This window comes from Takifugu flavidus, chromosome 16, assembly GCF_003711565.1.
Source record: "Takifugu flavidus isolate HTHZ2018 chromosome 16, ASM371156v2, whole genome shotgun sequence".
Lineage (NCBI taxonomy): Eukaryota > Metazoa > Chordata > Actinopteri > Tetraodontiformes > Tetraodontidae > Takifugu > Takifugu flavidus.
In genome coordinates, this window is record NC_079535.1 from 5,621,625 (window position 1) to 5,641,913 (window position 20,289).

The following is a 20,289-nucleotide window of genomic DNA, read 5'->3' on the forward strand; positions in this document are numbered from 1 at the left end:
AAATGAGGTCACCGAAAGTGTGTCACCGTGAAAACTACAGTCAAAGTTTTGTGAGGTGACTTTAGAATTTTGGGGCTTTTTTTAAAATAAAGAATCATACAGAAAATATCAAATCCCAAATATTTGATCAGACGCAGACATTTTCCAATCTCGAGCTGTGCAGCCAACGGTTGCTCCTCTGGCTCTGATGAAGTACACAGCCGCAGATCACCCTCGTCATTTTGTGGGGGAGGATTTGGGCCTCTCATCTGCTCTGCGTGCGGTGGTAAACACTGCATGATTTATCAAAGTCTGGAAACAGCTTGTATGACTGCGGCAGGTTCCCCGCTGAGCAGGACAGCAGCTAATGCTGGATGGCGCGGTCTCCGTCTGCACGGGTGAGGTCACATCTGCGTGCCGGGAAGCCGCAGTGAAGTCACGTCTGGCTAGCTGGAAGAGACAGCAGTCTGGGAGAGACGCATCCTCACCCTCTGCTCCCCTGACTTACCATTTTCTCAATTTCTTTCGCTGTTCTGCTTCCCGCCACTGCCGAAGTGCAATAGCCCGCCCCCGACTCCTCGTTCTCATTCCTGGCGCCCGTGATGTGGCACAGAGGTGATGTAATGCAGGTCTGCTCTCATGAATGTTTGAGCTGAAATTTCACACTCTACTTCAGTCATGTGAAAGGCCAGCGTGGAGCCGAGATTGACCGAGCGTAACGAACAACAGAGGAGCGTTTGTTTGTGTGTAAAAGGCATCACGTGCGGGTGTCTCTTCCGTGTGCTGCCAGCCAAACCAGTAAAATAATATATGAAGGTGTGGAAGGCTGCAAATTCACTCGCACCGAGGAGCAATTTAGGTTCTCCCATCAACCAGAAGTGTGTGTTTTTGTCTCTCCTGAGAGGGAAACCTGGAGAAAACCAATAGGAAGAACATGTGAACTACACATGGCAAGAGAAGCTCCAGGAAGAATCAGACCAGCAGCCTTCTGGCTACTGAACCACAGCGCGCCCCCAACACAGTTCTGTATTTTTGTTTATTTGTATTATTATGATTTATTTATATATCAGTTACAATTATGGAATATGGGTGAGTGAGTGTTTCTGGAAAGGGATTAATCTAAATGAATTCTCTCGTGATGGATTAATATGTCGTATATATTAGTCAGCTGCCCTTGACACACTTTCTTACATACTAAAGTATTAATTACAGTGATGAAATCGGGTGTTTTAAAAGCAAAGCCCAACATTGCGGAGTATACAGGCAGCATGTCATTAAATTACCATAGTCGTAGTTTAAAAGGGGGGGTACGGAGCCCCAATATCCCAGAGAGAGAGATGATAATCAAGCTGATTTTGCCAGATGTGCAGGATCTCATGGAGGGGGGGGGGGGGGGGTCCCTGGCAGCGCCGTGCTTCAGGATTAATCCTTTTCATAAAACAAAATGTAATTAAAACCCTCCCCTATGCCCATTTGAAGAGAGGGAGAGAGAGCAGCGGGGTAGTGAGGCAGTTTTGATGAACAACCAGGTCCTGCCGCCACACGTGCACACGCCTTCAGCAGAGACGAGAATACTGTAGCCGGATTCAGGGAGCACGATTGATGGCTCCTGTCTCTAAAATGCAGACGGTGTGGCCGTGAGGCAGATTGGCAGCCGAGGTTCGGAGTGTCACACAGATCAGAGTCGGCGGAGATGTCCCCCCCCCCCCTTCACCGCTATTGCCGCGTTGTTTATTAGATCCCCCCCTGACAACAAACTGGCTGGTACAAATATGCTGTTGTATTGATTTCAGACAATCTCGGGGAACGCTCGGTGTATTGTGTGGCTGTTTTTTTTTGAGCCATTTTCTTTTCCTCTGATTTGAAGAGCGTGTCAGACAGAATGGAATTGCAAGGGAAGCGATAAAATGTCAAAACACAGACTGGAAGTCACATCATGACAAATTTAGCACGTCTTGCTTTAAATCATACCTTCATTTGCAGAGTTTGGGGAGTCTGAATATTCAGAGCTGTTCCGGGTTGCACTTCTGGGCATGCTTCCTGAAATCATGCCTTGCACGGCCGTGCACGAGGCTGCAGGGGCGCCCCTGGAGGGACAGCTGCTCGCTCAGGTCATGTGAACCCAAATCTCTGTTTGGAAAGAGACCAGCTTGTCTCCAGTCGCACCTCCTCAGGCCATGGGGGAGCTCCCGCTCCGGCTCCTGCCTGAGGAGGTGGCACTGTAGGACTCTGGCACCAAAGCTCTCTAACGTGCCACTAGAAAGACAAGCCTGCAGCCTCTGGAACCCTTTTCACCTTTGTTACTCACAGACGAGTGAGACTGTGCTGAGCCTCCATTCTGCTGCTATATTTAACATCAATATCAATAAGGATAAAAGGAAGTCAGTCTACAACCAGCCGTAAAACACGTGTGAGGGGACAGGAGGAGACCGTCCTGAGGACTTCAGCGCTTCCACCCATTTATCCAGCACAGCAGAGCTTTTGCACGTGCTCATATCGTCTGCTCGTAACTCCTTTAATGTAGATTTGTTGCGTTCATTGCCTTTGAAAATGCCGATGCATGTTTCTTGAACAAAAGGCAACGCATGCACACATGGACGTGGACATGCATTAACATATCAAAGCACCGGCGGAGCATCCGAGGCTTTGAAGCGTTCGGGTCAGCCCCTTTTCTCAACGTTTACCAAAGTGCTGCCGTCGCCTGAATCGAGCCGCCCTCGTTTAACTGAGCACACAATGCAAAATGTATTCTTGCAGCCAATCGATATGGATATCTCTGGACTGAACCAAGCTTTTTAGTTAGGGGGGGGGAAGGGTGTTGTAACAATTGGATGATTTTTGTGGCGGTGAGTTCAATCGATTTCATACAGGTTTGGACTTGTAGACATTCTGTCATCCTCGGGCCATCCTTGGACTGCTGCAGGTTCAGCAGGTAGAGACCATCTGTTCACTGCTGCCTTATTGATCCCTGAATACCATTAAGGCTTTTCTTTAAGGATTCCACCGCATCAGCATCCTGAAGCTGCAGCACCTTCCTTCACCCTCGCTGTCCTCTTGGACATCTACACCAGCCCTGCCACTGTGATTTATGACTTGCTGCTCATTAGGAACCAGCTTTTAATATTAATGAATAAACCCCCCCGAATTCTGAGAGTTTAAACGTGTTGCAGCTGCATCAGTGCATGAATAATAACTGTATGTACGGGGCTTCAGAGCTCGTCTGCTGTTGCCATAAAAGTGCATGTTGAGGCCATCACTGCTGTATTGTTTTTGGCTAAATGCTATCTGATACTTCTGTAGCAGCCAAAGTGGCCTAACATGCATTAGTGAAGAGATAGTTCACGATTCCTCAGACTCTATTTTTATCCCTTACTAACCTTCAGTTATCTAATTACTGTTCAGGTACAATTTGTGTTGCTCCAGCCAGCATGTTGCAGTATAATTTTGTGTCAGTTTCACGTTTTGGTTGCAGAGACGAGCTGGCATGAGAAAGGAGAGAGTAATTAACACAATCAACACTTGATTCATGCCAGAGCCGGGGCCGCCGCCGTCCCATCCAAGTCACACATTTGCACCATTAACGGCATTCAGAGCACAATTGATCTCTTACAGTCAAGTGGAATTCCATGCATTCACATTCGGTGGCTAGCTTAGTCATCCTCTGGCGCACAGTCAGGGCTTTCTGGTGTATATGTGTAAATTGGTGTCTCGGAAATAGGATCTAAGATGATATTTCTCAGTCTAATTTACACCTCAGAAACAGCAACACGTGTTTTTATACGTGTCACTGTATTTCCTATGCAGCGCCGGGTTTTTTTCCTTTTGTTTAAATCACATGTGAGACACATCGTAAGAATTTGCATGTGTTTGAGTTTTTGTGTCCTGTAATTGGTCTCCAGGGACACGTCCTGCCACCGGAGACATGTCCATAGACAGCATGGACAGCAATATTTCTATATTTAGATTATTTTTTTAAACTCTCCAAAGATAAACTGGTGTATTTCTGCTCCGTGCTGGGAGCGCCCTACTTCAATTTTTGGAATTTCAAAGTAATTTGAAAAATTTACAAGACGATTAATAATCCACTGCGCTGCCCGTGCTGGGTGTTAAATGAGTAATACATTCATTTAAAAGGCGGCGCAAAGATCCACACAGACAGATGAGCTGTTCAGAATCAGTCAAAACCTAAAACGAATGTGACCTCCAAAATTGATTTGGCCCATAAATAATTGAAACAAATGGGACAAACTACTGCCATTGATTTTTAGGATGAATGGTTTCTCACGCCCTGTTTTCTGATTCCCACACTGGCACCCCCCAAGGCTCTGTTCTCAGTCCTCTACTGCTTTTTTTTTTTTAACAATTTAACTCCCTCTGAGACATCCTCTGCTGTCTACACCTTCAGGATGATATTTGAGCCTAAATTAGAATATGTGCACCTGTGTCTCACTCATAAACCAATATTGTTCCTTTTATTAATTTATTCATTTCAACATAATTTGATAAATGTATTTCTCTCTCTTTACAGTCCATTATCAATGATCTAAAGGATCGCTAACTTTTTTTTGGTGAAATATGTGATCCAGAGCAAAGTGAAATGAAGGCTTAACGGGCGGGGGGGTGAAAAAACCACAGAGAGGTAAAGGGAGACAAGAAGTGAAACAGATCAGGTTTAAAAAAAGAGCAAGGTAGAGATAAAGCCTGGCAGGGCAGGGAATTAAGACAGGGGAGCGACGAGGAAGAAAAAAAACCATCAGACAGCAGCGGCTGGTTCAGATAGAGTCCAAAGGTAAAGCAGAGGGACACAGAGCTGATAAAAACACCAGCGAGTCCAGCTCCTATTATAATCTTACTCATCCTCTGAGATTAAGAGCAAGAGCGTTGAAATGAAAGACTCTTTTTTTCCACCCCTTTTGGTTTGGATCAAGTCATTATGTTTTCGAGCAGCAACTTCTTTGCTCATCTCAATATGGAGGAGACGACCTGAAAAGGCATCTTTTCTGCTGCAGCCGCATCTGATGCGGCTGATATTATCTCCCATCCTTGTGTGTCAGGCTAAGAGACAGTAATGATTCATATTCTTGTGTGTGAGTGAGTGTGTGTGTGTGTGTGTGTGTGTGTGTGTGTGTGTGTGTGTGTGTGTGTGTGTGTGTGTGCCTTTCACTGCGGGTTGCTCTAAATTAATATCTGTGCCTGCCTCTGTGCCTCTTCCATCATTCTTAAGGGCTTTGCTCCTTTCTGCCTCTTATATCAGGAGATGTCCAATTGGCCGGGAGCAGCGTGTGTGACCGTGTAAGCCTTGCCAGCTGCTGATTTTTATTGGCTGTTTAATGGTGCAAAACCTAAACATTCATCAGGGTCAATTAAGCGTGTGTAGTACACCGCGCCGGGATGCAGGAGAGGCATTTCGACCGAGCAGAAGGTTGTCAGAATGAACCGAGAGTTGACCCAAACCCACTTTGTTATCTGGCGATAAAGTGGACCGACATATTTTGGTGAGGGGTGCTGAGCAGTTTGTCCTCGTCCAGGTGCTGGCTGTCCCAGTGTGATCCTCTGGTTGACAAATCGGTGTATAATCCCCTAATGTTCTTAATCCTGGGGTCATATTAAAAAACTAGATGAGAAATTAATCTGCTGTCAGGTCCGTCAGGTATTTTTTTTTGTCGTTGCCAATGCTTATTTTTCAACCCAATCCTTTTGTGCAGACCAGTCGGCTCAACAATCAACCAAACACTTTGACCAAATCCCCACAGACAGACAGACAGACAGACAGGCAGGCAGGCAGGCAGGCAGGCAGACAGACAGACAGACAGACAGACAGACAGACAGACAGACAGGCAGACAGACAGACTGACTGTGTCTGCCCTTTTGTCCTTGCACTAGGGAGATTTTATTAAAGTGTGGGAGTTCAAACCCAACTACCTCTATTCTGACCTGTAATGCTTGAAAATCTAGGTGCATGCAGGCAAAGATTATACTTCATACTAATAAACAGTAAATATAAACAGTAAACAAAGACATAATCAAACTTCAGCTGTTCAGTAAGACAGTGAAAGTAACACCTGTCGTTAGGAGGGTTACCTGAAAGAAGACCCGTCAAAGGCCACACATCTATTATCAGCTGACCCCAGTCCAGGTTCTAGCCACTGGTGTAACTTCATATCCTGTCTCCATGGATACCAAGTGTGTCACTGGTGGACAGAAGTAGATGTTTTAACTTGATGGAGAAACTCGGAGGAAGAGATTTGTGGCAGGAGAGAAGCTAAAGGATAGTGACGGGAGGCCCTGCTGTCTTTGATTACTCATTGATTCACCTGTTCACCTGGAGTTCACCTGCTCACACTCACTTTCTCTGTGGTTGTGCGTGACGGTGACACAAACAAGCAGAAACTTGCAGAACACATGAAGCATGCATCGTAGGAGAGCCCGCTGGAGTCAACCTTACAAGGAGAGCTAGGAAGATGCCTTTGGTCCTCTGGTGGACTGGAAACTTGGGCACGCTCTGCAAATGTGCTCCTGCTTCCTCCCCCGCACGTGTGAAAACATCAAATGTGTTTTGTTTCAGCGTCTGCCATATCTGCCTGTGCCATGCTATGCCGTGCATGTGTGCCACTGGAACCAGGCTATTTTCATTGCTTCTGGCTGAGTGGATCTTAAAGACCCAGATTCACTGTTTCCCCTCTGTTTGTGCTCCCACTTTCATGTAGTAACAGGCACAAAAGGCAGAATTAAAGCAGCACTGCCCCTAAAACCAGACTCTTTTCTGCTGTCCTCGTCACATTTTCCAAAAGGCTACGCGGAGGAGAATCGGCTGTTTGGTTCCGTGTGTTTTTGATCATTTCCTCTAAACAACAAAGGAACTGCGTTGAGACCAATCAAGAGGAGTCACCATTTTAACCACGGGGCTACGACAGTCTTGCTTCTTCAGCTGTCCCGGTCTAACGCCGTGTGTCTAGACATCTGTCGGCCTGATGGACGGCGTATCGCTGCCACGGTTGTTAATAAAGGTGTCAGCGCTCCAATCGCTCACCTCCACCATGCCGACCTTGCCCCGCACATAAAAACATAATCTGGCGGCTGTATGTTTCAATTCTGGACAGAAAGCAACGGCAAAATAACTCCCCATACCGCCCATGTTACTGCATGTTATATAACATGCAACCGTCACTTTGGTGTGGCCACGGGAGCAAATGTTAAGTTAGCTTGAATCAGTTTTGATTATTGTTCCTCGGGGCTCTCCATTTAATATTCAGTAGTTCCTGTTTGTTTTCTCCAGCATCTGCATTTAATTACATAAATGTCTCACATTTGCATGGAATATGAGTGTAGGTATGATTTTACATGGAACTGAAGGTGTTCCTGCAGCTTTTTGAAGTGTTTCTCCACGTTTTAAAATAACTCCAACGCAGCCTTGACGCGTTGGACTGTAGCCGTCAGACCGAGGAAGGCCGAGGCGATCAATGGTTATAGATGCTTGAAATCATTTTTCTCTCGTCAGGCTCTTGGCTGACATGTTGTCCTGAAGATGCCTGATTAGATCAGCATCCTTTGAATGTGTGTACGTGTGCATGGAGGCACGAGCAAAGCTCTGCAGAAAACTGCAGGTGTAACAGTGTGACATCAAACTGGGGGACATCCTGACTTCCATTTGAAGGATTCACGCGTTTCTTCAGCAGTTTCAGCGAGTAAACGCCGGCGTATTAAGCATTTTGTAGTCAGCCATTTAAGGAGCTGATGTTTAAAAACATGAGCTCAGGGAAGACACAGCACAGTAAAGCTGACAAATGGCCCCTGTTTCTGCGGGTTTTTCTTTGCGCTTTAAATTCCGTGACTCGGGGAGAAACCCGAGTCCCCGCTGAGCTGGAGATGGATGCAATAATGCGGCTGCACGGCCAGACTCATCCAGGCAGGGGACTCGTGAGAAGACAAAGCTCATCCAAGATCACCTCCAAATATCTCATTTGACTGTGTAATTCTCTCTGGTTTTTATTCACTCTTCCCCCTTTTTAGCTTTTAATTCTGACCTCGGGAGAGGCGCCGTTTGTGAGTGCAACAACCCACAGAGGAAAGTTCACAGGGAGAAGGAGCTCGCCATCAGAGCTGAGGACACTGTGGAACCTGATGAATGCCATACAGAATGAAAATTTCCCTCGAGGCCCCTCTCACAAAGAACAAAACCCACCAATCTGCCGCATGGAAGCAGACGCAATGAGCTCCCGCAAAAGGTGTGTCCTGCAGTGTTGGAGGGTGGGTGTGGTTATCTTCCCTGCACCAAGACACTTATATATCTATACGTCTGTGCCAGGGTCAGCTGAGAAGAGCTGGAGCAGAAGCAAGTACTGCACCACACACGTTTCTGGTGTACATGAATCCCACTTTTATTTTCCACAAAAAAAAAAAAAAGAAATGTTATTTTTTCCTCCCCTGGTCCGACTAGGTTACATTTCAGTGAAAGTATAGTATAGACCGTATAGCACCAGAGCAGATCCTGATTTCTTGCCCTTTGACCAAAAAATATATATGTATGTCAATTTGTGCTATTTTCCAGTTGTGATCAGCCTTGATTGAGGGAAATTTCTTATGTCTTGTGTAGATTACAAAAAAGCTAGCATCATGTCATTTCTTTTTGTTCAGTCATTTGGAGAAAAAATATACTTTTGCCATTTAAATCACAAATACAGCAAATTAGCATAAAATAAAATAGGCAGCATTTAGCATAATCCAAGCAGGGAGTCGGCGTTCATGATGATTGTTATATATATATTTTATATTTATATGTATACATATATGTATAGATATATATATATCATGTTTATATACAAGTATGGCACTTGATTACACAAAAGCAAGAGAACACTACACAAATTAAAGCAGTGGGCGCTTTGGTGTGTCATCATAAATTAAGGAAGTCACAGACGTTAGCGTTTGCAGCAAAGTCACCAGACACTGTTCTGCAGCTATAAAGCAATGGAATGGTTACACATGTTAAGGTCAGTGGTGCAACACAGGCAACGAAAAAAAGACCATAGTAAGGATTTTGATCGATTCATATGTCCCCCTCTCTCTGATTTATATATAAATCTGGGTGTTATTCCTTTTTTGCCATATGGTGCCATTTATTTAAGATGATGCCTAAAAACAGGTGGAAAGAATGTCCTTAAAATGCCGACAGGCCAGTACATTTCAGATAAGGTTCCGGGCCTCGGGTGTTCACCTCGTAGTGCAATATATATATATATTTTTTTTACATTTTTACTCTCTTCAAGTACAGCAGCTCAGCCCACAAAGAGTAAATATGGGAACACGTTGCCATGGTCGTAATTTAGCATCTTATACACAGAGTATAAACGTCGCTCAAACGTTGCATCGTTGCATAATGAATAAGTGTGATCCAGGCTTGCGCGTTAGTCCTTCACAGACAAATAATTAAAAAAAAAAAATCTGCCCACTTTTTAAAATCATGACACGAATTAGGCGTGCGTAAAAGTCCACCACTCTGGCATCGATGTTCATTTTCTCTCTTTTTTTTTTTTTTACATGGTTAAATTCCTCACACGCGTGCGTTTCGTGCGCGCTACACGTACGCAGAGTCACTGGACTGAGTGCGCCCGAAATTGGGCACGCTCATCCTCGGCAAGTCCTTGTTTCTGATCTCATAGATGGACTTCCGCCGAGCCTGCACGCCCCGCACGGCCGTCTTGATTTTCCTCCAGCCCAGGTGATTGAGCTCCGCCAGGTTCAGCACCACGCAAAAGCCGCTGACGGCGAACATGAACACCAGGAACACTGTCTTCTCCGTGGGTCTTGAGACGTAGCACTCGACGTCTTTTATGCAGGGGTAGCGGTCGCACTCGTACACCGACGGGACGTTGAATCCGTACAGAAAGTACTGGCCCACCAAAAAGCCGATTTCCAACGCGTTTCTGAAAACCACCTGGATGATGTAAAACCTGGAGATGCCTTCCTGGCGCCTCATTTTGGACTTTGCAGTTCTCATGGCCGAATTGGGGATCTCTTTCACTTCTAAACAGTCCGGTTCGGCTTCTTTGGTGGAGTTCTCCGTGTTCTGAAGGACTCCGTTGACGATGGTGTTCTTTATCTTTTTGCTCTCATCTCGTTTGAGTGAATCTTGATCCTTATCTAGTGTCAGATAGACTGTGGAGTAGCGCCGCTCCTTCTGCTTGGCCGACTGGTGCACCGAGTACGTGATGAAACAAAGGCTCGGCGTGCACACCATGATAATCTGAAAAACCCAATATCTAATGTGTGAAATGGGGAATGCTTTGTCGTAGCACGCTTGGTTGCAGCCCGGCTGTAAGGTGTTACAAACAAACATGGTCTGCTCATCATCATAGACAGTCTCTCCAACTATCGCCACGATTAGAATCCGGAAGATGACCACCACTGTTAGTAGGATCCTAAAAAGCAAGCAAAGAAAATAAAATGTGATGTGAATGTGTTGGTAATCGGCACAAAGGTGGCGCTGATTGTGCGCTAAAGCGCAGAGTCCAATTGTGGTGATTGGTTAGATCTCGGGAGCTGTCCAGTGCTGAAACTGGACGCTGCTGAGGATGATGTCAGGGAGTTTTCTTTCATTTTCTTTCTCTTCTTGTATTGGTTTAATGGCTGAAATGGCATGTTTAAGTTCTGTCAATGGAAATATGAGATGATCCTTTGTTTTGGAGGGGGGGGGGGGATTTCTGTCTAAGCTGTTAGCGCACACGCCACCGCTCAAAACTCACCCACAGACAAGAAGTGCACAAGAGAATGAATGAAGACATGAAATGAGACGTGGCTTTTTTTTGGAGTTTACGCTGTTTTCGGAACCATCCTGGGTTGTAATGGAGGCAGCTGTCAGCTCATTTACTGACGCTGTCTCAGTAAAAGGAAAAATCTGTGAAACGACACGGGAAGAAAAATCCACAACACAGACACCAAGGACTAGGCACCATGCTACGGAAGATCCTTGAGGCACAAGACAGAAACGGGGGACTGGGCACCATGCTAAAGACGATCCTGGAGGCTGCTGAGGTTCTCCTGTTGTTCTTTTTTTGGTGATCTTACCTTCCTATCATAGTAGAGTGCTGCTGGACAGCAGCCTCCAGGAGCCTCTCTAGTATAGTCCATTCCCCCATTTCTGAGCATCCGGAGAAGACAAGACCACAATGGCACTCTGTTCAAAATCCCTCCAAAAAGAAAAAGGCGCGTTAGTTCCAGTCCCACTTCTCTCGGACTTTCACCGTTTTTCAGTGTCCAAAACGTCCGGTGTTTGGCAAAAAACGCATCCGCTGCGGGTTGCTGCCGCCGCCTCCTCTTCTCTCCGCCCGTCTACTCGCGGTCTGCTCGGTGTTGTGCTGAGCGCGCAGAGTCAGCGAGAGTCCTGCTGCGTGTGCTGAGCGCTCCCCCGGCGGTGCCACACTTTTCCTTGTCATGGGAGTCTGAAGGGCTGATTACTGTAAGCCCTCCTATTTTCGATCTTCAGATCAGGTTGATGGGTTGCGCAGTGTGCCTGGATGGAGGGAGGTTGGATTTAATGTCTTGCCAGAGTTAATCCGCCTTTAAGTAGTCCCCCCCCCCCCCCCCCCCGCGCGCTCCCTCCCTCCCTCCCCTCCCCTGCGTCACGTCCGAGCAGACAGGTCGGTGGAGCGCAGCCAGGACTACCGGGGCTTCTGATTTCTAATAGTTTTGGATCTACTTGACAGTGATGCGGACATCCGCGTCAGATTTTAACGCCCTAGCTCATTTGTTTCCGCGCTAGAAGAAAAGCCCGAACTCCTGAAAATGTCCCAGAGCGCCACAATGTCCACCCTTTTTTAACTTTTCACCAATGTGCATGATGTGAAAGGCGTGCGGGCAACACACTGAACTGTATGTGAAACGTGTTAATCCCCCCCCCCCGTCCCGTGAGCGGCGCTCCTCGCCGCAGCTGCCCGCACGGTGAGAGCTGCTGTCTCCACCTCGGGCAAAGATGATGCTCCGGGTGCGGTGGCAGATTTAAGGTAGCATCGAGGTTGCTAATCGCTTTACGAGGCCACCGGCCTGCCTGCCTGTCTGTCTGTTACTGTCTGTGTGGAGGGTTTAAAAATAGAAGCAACATATGTGACTCCGCCCTCTATATGGCTTTGAGATTTGATCAATTTATAACGCGCCATTGTGTGTCCGATAATAGATCACTGCCGCGTGACACTGTTTACGCCACCCAATAAGGTATTGTTATTGTTGTTATTATTATTATTAATTCGATCATGTGTAAAAGGTGTTTTTACTGAAAGTTTGTGCCGCTAATTCCTCCTGGGAGAAATCTTTTTCGAATTGGAATCTTTAATAATATTTATTTAAAGATCACGTGACCAAGATTAATCTGGTGGTTTCGAGACACACATGGGCCGCATTTCGGTGAAATGCTGCCGTCCACACTAAGTGGAGAGGCAGTACATTTTCAATCCATTTGCACTGGAGAAATAAAGCGAAACGATCTTCTGTAAGTTCCGAGTCTCCTTTATTTAAAAACCTATACACATCCACGTATAAATTGCACTTGAGGGTAAACAAAGACAAGAATTCGTGCTTTTGAGCCACCTCTGGGCGGAAGGGGCTTAGAAGCACTTCCTGTGGACGATGGAAGGTCCAGCCTCATCGTACTCTTGCTTGCTGATCCACATCTGTTGGAAGGTGGAGAGAGAGGCGAGGATGGAGCCGCCGATCCACACAGAGTACTTCCTCTCTGGAGGAGCGATGATCTGGGGGGGAGAGGGGAGGGGGGGCGGCACTCGTTAACGCTGACAGAAACGTTTCAGATTTACCCAGAAGGTCTCAAACATTTACCTTAATCTTCATGGTGCTGGGGGCCAGTGCGGTGATCTCCTTCTGCATCCGGTCGGCGATACCGGGGTACATGGTGGTGCCGCCCGACAGCACGTTGTTCGCGTACAGGTCTTTGCGGATGTCGATGTCGCACTTCATGATGCTGTTGTACGTGGTTTCGTGGATGCCAGCAGATTCCATGCCTGCGCAAACATGGAGCACAAGTGAGTGACACGGGCGACCCCCACGTGTCGGAACACAAACGTGACGCCGCGGTCAGCTGCTGGAACAGGTGCTGACGCGGACAGTTCCGCCGACAGCTGCGCACTCCGAGGCGCAAACGGGAACAACAAGTCCCAGTAAAGCAGGAGGTGGGAAAAATCTGGCCTCCAGTTAAAGACTGGTAAAAAAAAAACCCAAACAAACAAAAAACAACCACCCGTAATTAAGTTACTGGTTTTAAACTTAACGCAGTTTAGCGCATACGTGATTAAAAACGTGCTCACATGTGGTATTGGATCCTTAAACAGCATTTTTTAACAGTATCATCGGAGCGAAGGTGGGTGTTTTACGCACCGATAAAGGAGGGCTGGAAGAGCGTCTCTGGGCAGCGGAAACGCTCATTGCCGATGGTGATGACCTGGCCGTCAGGCAACTCGTAGCTCTTCTCCAGAGAGGAGGAGGAGGCGGCGGTGGCCATCTCGTTCTCGAAGTCCAGAGCCACGTAGCACAGCTTCTCTTTAATGTCGCGCACGATCTCACGCTCGGCTGGAGGGAGTCACAGTTCGTGCGTTATTACGCGGAACGCGGCGAGATTAAAGATTGGAAAGTATGTTGTGTTTTGTGTGAATGTTATTATGACGGCACCAGCACACCATACCGGTGGTGACGAAAGAGTATCCACGCTCAGTCAGGATCTTCATCAGGTAATCCGTGAGGTCACGACCAGCCAAGTCCAGACGCATGATGGCGTGAGGAAGAGCGTAACCCTCATAGATGGGCACGTTATGGGTCACACCGTCGCCGGAGTCCAACACAATACCTGGTGGAAAATTCACACTTTAATGAACTCATTACTCGCTGTTTATTCTTTATCAGGAGTCCGTCATACCGGTGGTACGGCCGGAAGCGTACAGCGAGAGCACGGCCTGGATGGCCACATACATGGCGGGGACATTGAAGGTCTCAAACATGATCTGGGTCATCTTCTCTCTGTTGGCCTTGGGGTTGAGGGGGGCCTCTGTCAGCAGGGTGGGGTGCTCCTCTGGCGCAACACGCAGCTCGTTGTAAAAGCTGTGGTGCCAGATCTTCTCCATGTCGTCCCAGTTGGTGATGATGCCGTGCTCGATGGGGTATTTCAGGGTCAGGATGCCTCTTTTGCTCTGGGCCTCGTCCCCGACGTAAGAGTCCTTCTGACCCATGCCAACCATGACGCCCTGATGACGGCAGTTCCCGAGGAATTAAGCAAAAGATGAAAAAGAGGGGAGGTTTACCACTAGAAGTAGACGCGCTGGTGCGGAGTTACGCGTCAACGGAGTGACTGTTTTCAGTTACTCTCTGATGTGAACAGATATTCTACCTGCCCTCAACTGAATTCAAACTCTAAAAACTGTTTACCTGGTGACGGGGGCGACCGACGATAGAGGGGAACACAGCGCGCGGCGCGTCATCGCCGGCGAAGCCAGCCTTCACCAGGCCGGAGCCGTTGTCGCACACCAGGGCGGTAGTCTCGTCGTCGTCGCACATGATGTCAGCTCTGAAAGACGGGGCAGGGGGGGCGCGTAAAGAGGTAAACCAAGTCACTTAGTGTGGATAATTAGATTCCTCCTTTGTTTGGATCGACTGATCGGAGGTATTGATTTCCCATGACGCACAAACACACACGAAGGCGCAAACACGGGAAATTATGGTTAGTGTATTGTGACGGAAGCCTTTGTAATACAGCAGGGTTAGAAGACGGGTCGTCCTTGGACAGAGACAGTGTTAGTAGTTTAAAAAAGTCTATAATCATTAACCTATCAAGACAAAAGTGACGCTCAAGCAGTCAGAAGTTATTTGCTTAGACTAAAGTCACAGTCATTCGGGTTTTATCCATCCTTTGGTGAATAATCCTTTGCTCGCCCTCTTTCAGTCATCCCTCGGTACTCACCAGATCGCCACCAGGCTCCGGAACTCGAGTGCGTAAAACCGGGGGGTGCAGAAGCGCGACGCAGGAGCAATTTATAATCCTCGGAGCGTCTGTGAGAAGGGGGCGAGCAGTGCGACCCCTCTCTCCATATTTGGTAGCCCTTTGCCCTATTGACAACAGCCACTCCATGAATGGCGTGACAAGGAACTCCGCACGGGCATTTGTGTGTGCCGCCCTTGTATGGAGGACAGGAGCGACGGACAATGACGGAGGTCCTTTTTAATCTTTACCCAAATTATCAATTAATATTGAAAAACAATGTGAGTTCTCCCCGATCTGCTTGGATTTTACAGAATTGTGATGTAAAATACAACTATTTTACTAGGATTTAAATAAGATCAAACACCCCACAGAAGGATAAAATGGAAGGGAAATTAATCTGATGGTTTCAAGACGTATAAACCACTAATCTTTCGAAATCATATAGATGTTGGACTGTTTCCTTCCGGAGGCATGTCCCAGCAGTGGACATGTCCAGCTCCACCACACCAAACGGTGACGCCACTTGTGCCACACAGCTGGTGCGGAGCAGCCGCTTTACTCCATCTCAGGTTCCGAGAGCCACATTTCACAGGGGAGAGGAACCATCGCTGCAGCCCCACCAGCCCCGTATCCCGGAGTGTAATTCATCAAAATGTTTCTTTCAGAGAAAACCTTCACATATTCATCAATCAAGATTTAAAAAACAGCAACAACAGCGCTGCTGGATTTTCCACAAAGGCTACATGCTCAGATCCCATCTGCATAAAAGCAATATTTCCATAGCTGCAATGAGCAGCATGAAGTGTCGGAGGAGCTGGATTATAGCTGGATAATATTCTGATAAATATCAGTTGTGTTTACAGAACAACACGAGTTCCCAGCAGTCTCCATATATTAGCCAGGAGTGAGAATCAGACATTTCCCTGGACAGTAATTCACTTTTGATTTCATCTGATGGCATAAAGTGGCTTTCTTAACAGAGCCAATGGTGAAAGGGTTACCCAGGGTTACCCAGGGTTACCCAGGGTTACCCAGGGTTACCCAGGGTTACCCAGGATTACCCAGGGTTACCCAGGTTACCCAGGGTTACCAGGGTTACCCAGGGTTACCCAGGATTACCCAGGGTTACCCAGGGTTACCCAGGGTTACCCAGGGTTACGCTGGAGTTATTCTCCTTGGCATGTTTCTCTTCCTCAGACACCAAACGCTGCTATAATTATCATTTTATGTAACAAAAGTCGGGCCAGCCTATTACTACAAGTATCAGAACCCGTTATAGGGAAGTGTTTCTGCTGTTGGGTGTTCAGTTCAGAAGGACAGGGAGCAGCGGGGACTCTGGTTGTGACACATGCCACATTCTTGCTTTACTCCTGCGTGGAGGAAAGAAAACGACGGAGGGAATGACATTGCCTGTTCACTGGAAGCAGAAAGGCGGCGAGCGAGCTCCGAAGGCTGGGAAATAACATTTGCTGAGAGCGGTGGATGGTCCCACCACGAGGAGGACAAGACAAAAGGGCACAGCGAGCCATGAATCATATGCTGCTGTCACCGGACCCCGAGCCATAACCCTTCACTGGGTGACTCTTTGTTTTGCTCTTATGTAATGGTCGTGGCTGTGGTCTGCTTTAAGCATCCTTCTGCCCCAGTATTCAAATCATGCTAATATTTTGTGCCCCCCCCCCCCCCCCCCCCCAATCTTGGCCTGATCGGAGACCACTGAGAGGGAAGTGTGGTGGTCAGCCATTGGTGTGAAAGGCTGGAGCGGTGATGCTGGTTTTCATTTCTGCCATCTCTCGCGGGGCTAAATCACAGCAGGCCTGGTGTCCTCCTCCTACCTGCCCCCCTGGGACGTGGTCCTCATTAGGCAACAGCAGAGGTGGGATAATAAGGACAAAAGCACCCAGAACAACACGGACATCGATTTCTGTGGGGATTTCACATCATGAAAGGAGCGCCGCCCTCTCAGTGGACCCCTGGGGGGGGGGGGGGGTCATTTGCCTGATGCAGGTTTTGCACCTGAATCAATAATGTCGGACATACATAGTGCCCTCATGTTGCACCGCTGCGTTTGAACTGGACAACAGTTACTCAATAAAAATGCTCTAAAAGCACTTTGTTCGACACGTGGCACATGTGTCCGCGCGCAGCTTCAGGGGGCTTTTACAAAGGTCAAAGCAGAAAGAAAACCTGGCTTCCTGAGATTGTTCTGCCCTCTGGTTGGTCAGAGCAACGAAGGCCGTTGGCTCATGTGAAGGTCTTCCTTTAGATGGTTAAAGCTCTGACAGCTGTGAGCGGCTCTGCAGCTCCGCTCATCAGACACTGGGTCTGTAGGTCGAGGTTCAGGGGACGTTGAGGGGTCGTTTCCAGGCTAGTCTGCACACAGAATGATCCTGCAGATGAAAAAGTGCAGTTCAGACAGATTAATTGATGCTGTAATTGCAGATTCTGATTCTTCGTCTGCTCATTAGGCCTTTTCAAATCCCATTAAAGGAATTTTACGGATTTTTAAAAAGATACTGAGAGCTTTCTCTGTGGATGAGGATGAGATATAGCTAAAGTGCTTTATTCCGATGATGGCGTTTCAAATTCTTTTTGTAAAGTCTTAGAAAACACATTGTCCATTTAGGGCTGGGAGCTCAGCAGCACCTGGTCGGATCACCGTGGTTACGGAGGAAGTTATTGCAGATGCCAATCTGGAATCTTGATGCTTGCAAACACATGTCCTGTCGGTTCCTGTAATTATTACAGGAACTGTGATTTTTGGAGTCATAACAGGCAAAACCTGTTCTGACCTTTCACCCCCCCCCCTCCCTTCTATCCAGGTCTGATTGCAGCTGGCAGGAAGAGGCCGTTTCCGTCCTCGGCCTCAGATGAAATATTCCCCAGCTCCTGTCCTGCAGCTTCCAGGCCTGTTGCGTACATTCTGCTGAGACTTATGGGAGGAAAAGCGAGACGGCTGAAATCCTCTGTCCCCAGGACGTGGGGGGGGCAGCATTCTAGTCTCATTCGACACTCCTGAATATTTCAGTGCGCCGCGCATCACTGTTTGTTTCAGATTAGAATCAGCCCCGTAAAGAGTGAGTAAAGTTCTGGCAGTCGACGGCGAAGGACAGAGGGTTAAAAAGTGCTTCGGATGGGGAAATGAAATATTTATGAAGGTGATTTGAATAATCTCCAAAATATTCGGCTCTCCAGATTTGTTGGCATGCGTGGCTCACCGAGCTTTTTGGAACATCTCCCTAAGTATTGGATCCTGAGCTATTTTGGGATGCTGACGGTGTCAAAACCTGATGGGAAAGGTTTCCCGCAAGCTTCAAAAGAGAAAACTAAAAGGTTCAGCTAAGGCTTTAGAGCCGTCGGACAGGTTTGCATATATTCCAACAGTGATTTTTGTAATTACAATGCGAAGCCCCCCCCCCCGCCCCCACCTGTCTGCTGCAGGGATACCATTTCCAGGCTAAATCTGTTCCTGGCTGAAAGGAAAATCCTCCCTTTGGGATCACGGCGCTGCTGGGAAGCGCTGCACAGTTTGCCCCCCTGCGTAAATAAAGCAAAAGCAGTTCAGTTACACGCCGGTTCCCCCTCTGCTGCCCGCCTGCGTGACCTTGTCAGTCCTCTGCATCGCACCTTTTTAATGTTCCTCAACCGTGCGATTATCCTGATGTCATCTGAGGATTTAAGAGAGATTAAAATAATAATAATCCAGCAATCGTTCATTCATGTGCACCTCTTTTCTTTCCCGAGCAGAGGTTTGAGTTCCCGTCCCTTCGTTTCATTAGACTTCTTAGCAAATATTTGCAACTTTCCCAACAAAACTTTAAAAGTTTCACTTTAAATCTTTAGGTTCAATGTCTATTTTGATGGGGATTTTGTTTAAACTCAAGTTTCTTGATGAAATCTCCAGTGTTAGTCATTTTAATTGGCCACCGTGTTGAGGAGCAAGAAGCCTTTTGAATCTTTGAGCCACTGGAGTCGCAGCAGCTCTCACATTAAACACGTTTTCATCTTTAGCCGAGTCGCCAGCCTTTAGTCAATAATCTGATTTTAGTTAAATCTGCGGTCGTGACCTGTAATTTCTAATTTTACCATGTTTATCTTTAGCTTGGATCTTTAGCTAAAAATCAAGGAGCCCATAACACATTAGCCAGAAGCTCCAGCAGGGCTCCTTTACATTGTGATGACTGTAGAGGTTTTTTTTATTATTACTTTTCTTTCTTTCTTGAGGGAAGTTTCCAAAGACCTCAGCATCCATTATTCATTCAATCGAGACTCCGAATCTTATTTCTTTGCGCATCGAATTTCAATGACAGACTGAGAGCTGCTGTCTTATTGGTGGAGACGTCTGACTTTGGCTTTGATGCTTTGATGGGTTCTCACCCGTTTCCACCTGTGAATGAGCAGCTGAACAAAATAATGAAAGGGAACCCGGAAAGTTCCCTCCGCCGTCTGCCTGCTCCTCATTACTAAAACATGAATTTTGCCGTCTGACGCGGCGCACAATAAATCAGTCCACAAGCACAGAGGGCGAGTTCAAAGCAGTTTTAATCGCATTAAGTTTCTGCACTGTCATTTACAAGTCTAAGCGTTTCTATTGTTAAATTTGCCGTTTTCACTCTTATCTTGTCTTTGCAGCGTCATCGTGGTTTGACAAACAGCCTGAGGAGGAAAGCTCATTTCCTTCCTGGAAAGCACCCCAACACATTTGAATTCCACGTCCACTGAACTAAAGGGATCCGCTTTCCAGCCTTTCCTGACCTTTGGCGTCAGCGGTTGGTCAGACGTTGCTGCTGTTGACAGATCTCAGCACAGAGGTTTGCAGTGTCTCATGTTGTTGGCGCAGGTTCGGCCCACGTTTGCACCCTCCAGGAGCAGGTCAGAGAGACGGTCCAAGCCCAGGCAGGTGGTGAGGGGGCTGAGGAGGCCGTACAGCCCCCCCAAGGTGATGCTGAGGGGCCAGCCGATGAACAGCAGGACCACCAGCCAGATGATGCACCAGAAACAGGAACCACAACTGGCCATTCTGGACTGGGAGAGAGAGAGAGACTTTAGGGATGCGAGCAACAGAGTCCACATGAGAGGTTTCTGAAGTGCCGGTGAGTTCCAGCGAGAGGTCGGGCTTCTTCAGGTGGGGGGGTGGGGGGGTCATGAGACAGCCCTTGATGGTTTGCGAGCGGCTGCCAGGATCAGGAGCTGGCGTTTATGAAGAATGAAAAACTCAAGTAGCCACTTCTGCTCGTCCAGGTCAAGAGTCGGCCTACGTGCACGGCGTTGGAGACTGAAAGTTTATCCTCACCCGCTAACGAGGCACCGTGACCTAGCGGGCAGGAATTTATCTG

The 20,289-nt window shown here is 47.5% G+C and overlaps 3 protein-coding genes and 1 long non-coding RNA gene across 6 annotated transcripts in view; 1 reads left to right on the forward strand and 3 right to left on the reverse strand.

Annotated features, from left to right (window-relative positions):
- Positions 1–8,332: 8,332 nt before the first annotated feature.
- gjd2b (gap junction protein delta 2b) lies at positions 8,333–11,518 on the reverse strand. Its single transcript, XM_057059383.1, has 2 exons — positions 11,044–11,518; positions 8,333–10,397 (listed from the first exon to the last, which is right to left on the reverse strand). The coding sequence occupies exons 1-2, from the start codon at positions 11,112–11,114 to the stop codon at positions 9,554–9,556; spliced, it is 915 nt and encodes a 304-aa protein (XP_056915363.1). The 5' UTR covers positions 11,115–11,518; the 3' UTR covers positions 8,333–9,553.
- Positions 11,519–12,456: 938 nt separating this feature from the next.
- Positions 12,457–15,090, reverse strand: LOC130539647 (actin, alpha skeletal muscle B). Its single transcript, XM_057058126.1, has 7 exons — positions 14,933–15,090; positions 14,401–14,539; positions 13,895–14,219; positions 13,664–13,825; positions 13,360–13,551; positions 12,805–12,986; positions 12,457–12,719 (listed from the first exon to the last, which is right to left on the reverse strand). Exons 2-7 carry the CDS (start codon positions 14,527–14,529, stop codon positions 12,576–12,578), a joined length of 1,134 nt encoding a protein of 377 aa, XP_056914106.1. The 5' UTR covers positions 14,530–14,539; positions 14,933–15,090; the 3' UTR covers positions 12,457–12,575.
- On the forward strand, positions 12,866–13,615 carry LOC130539648 (uncharacterized). Its single transcript, XR_008954188.1, has 2 exons — positions 12,866–13,007; positions 13,327–13,615. It is a non-coding gene; the product is annotated as an uncharacterized LOC130539648 (long non-coding RNA).
- A 4,387-nt stretch (positions 15,091–19,477) lies between the features above and the next one.
- Positions 19,478–20,289, reverse strand: part of aqr (aquarius intron-binding spliceosomal factor) — a 33,418-nt gene continuing 32,606 nt past the window's right edge. For 2 of the 3 annotated variants that reach the window (XM_057058122.1, XM_057058123.1), the window contains exon 37: positions 19,478–19,978. The gene's annotated coding sequence lies outside the window, so the exon portion shown is untranslated. The remainder of the gene's footprint in view (positions 19,979–20,289) is intronic. The other variant, XM_057058124.1, reaches the window with a different exon arrangement.

Coding starts and splice junctions, on each gene's coding strand:
- gjd2b (XM_057059383.1), bottom strand. CDS start 11,114: ATGGGGGAATGGACTATACTAGAGAGGCTCCTGGAGGCTGCTGTCCAG. Junction 10,398..11,043: donor CACTCTACTATGATAGGAAG/GTAAGATCACCA, acceptor CTTGCTTTTTAG/GATCCTACTAACAGTGGTGG.
- LOC130539647 (XM_057058126.1), bottom strand. CDS start 14,529: ATGTGCGACGACGACGAGACTACCGCCCTGGTGTGCGACAACGGCTCC. Junction 13,826..13,894: donor CGCTTCCGGCCGTACCACCG/GTATGACGGACT, acceptor ATTTTCCACCAG/GTATTGTGTTGGACTCCGGC. Junction 13,552..13,663: donor ATACTCTTTCGTCACCACCG/GTATGGTGTGCT, acceptor GACTCCCTCCAG/CCGAGCGTGAGATCGTGCGC.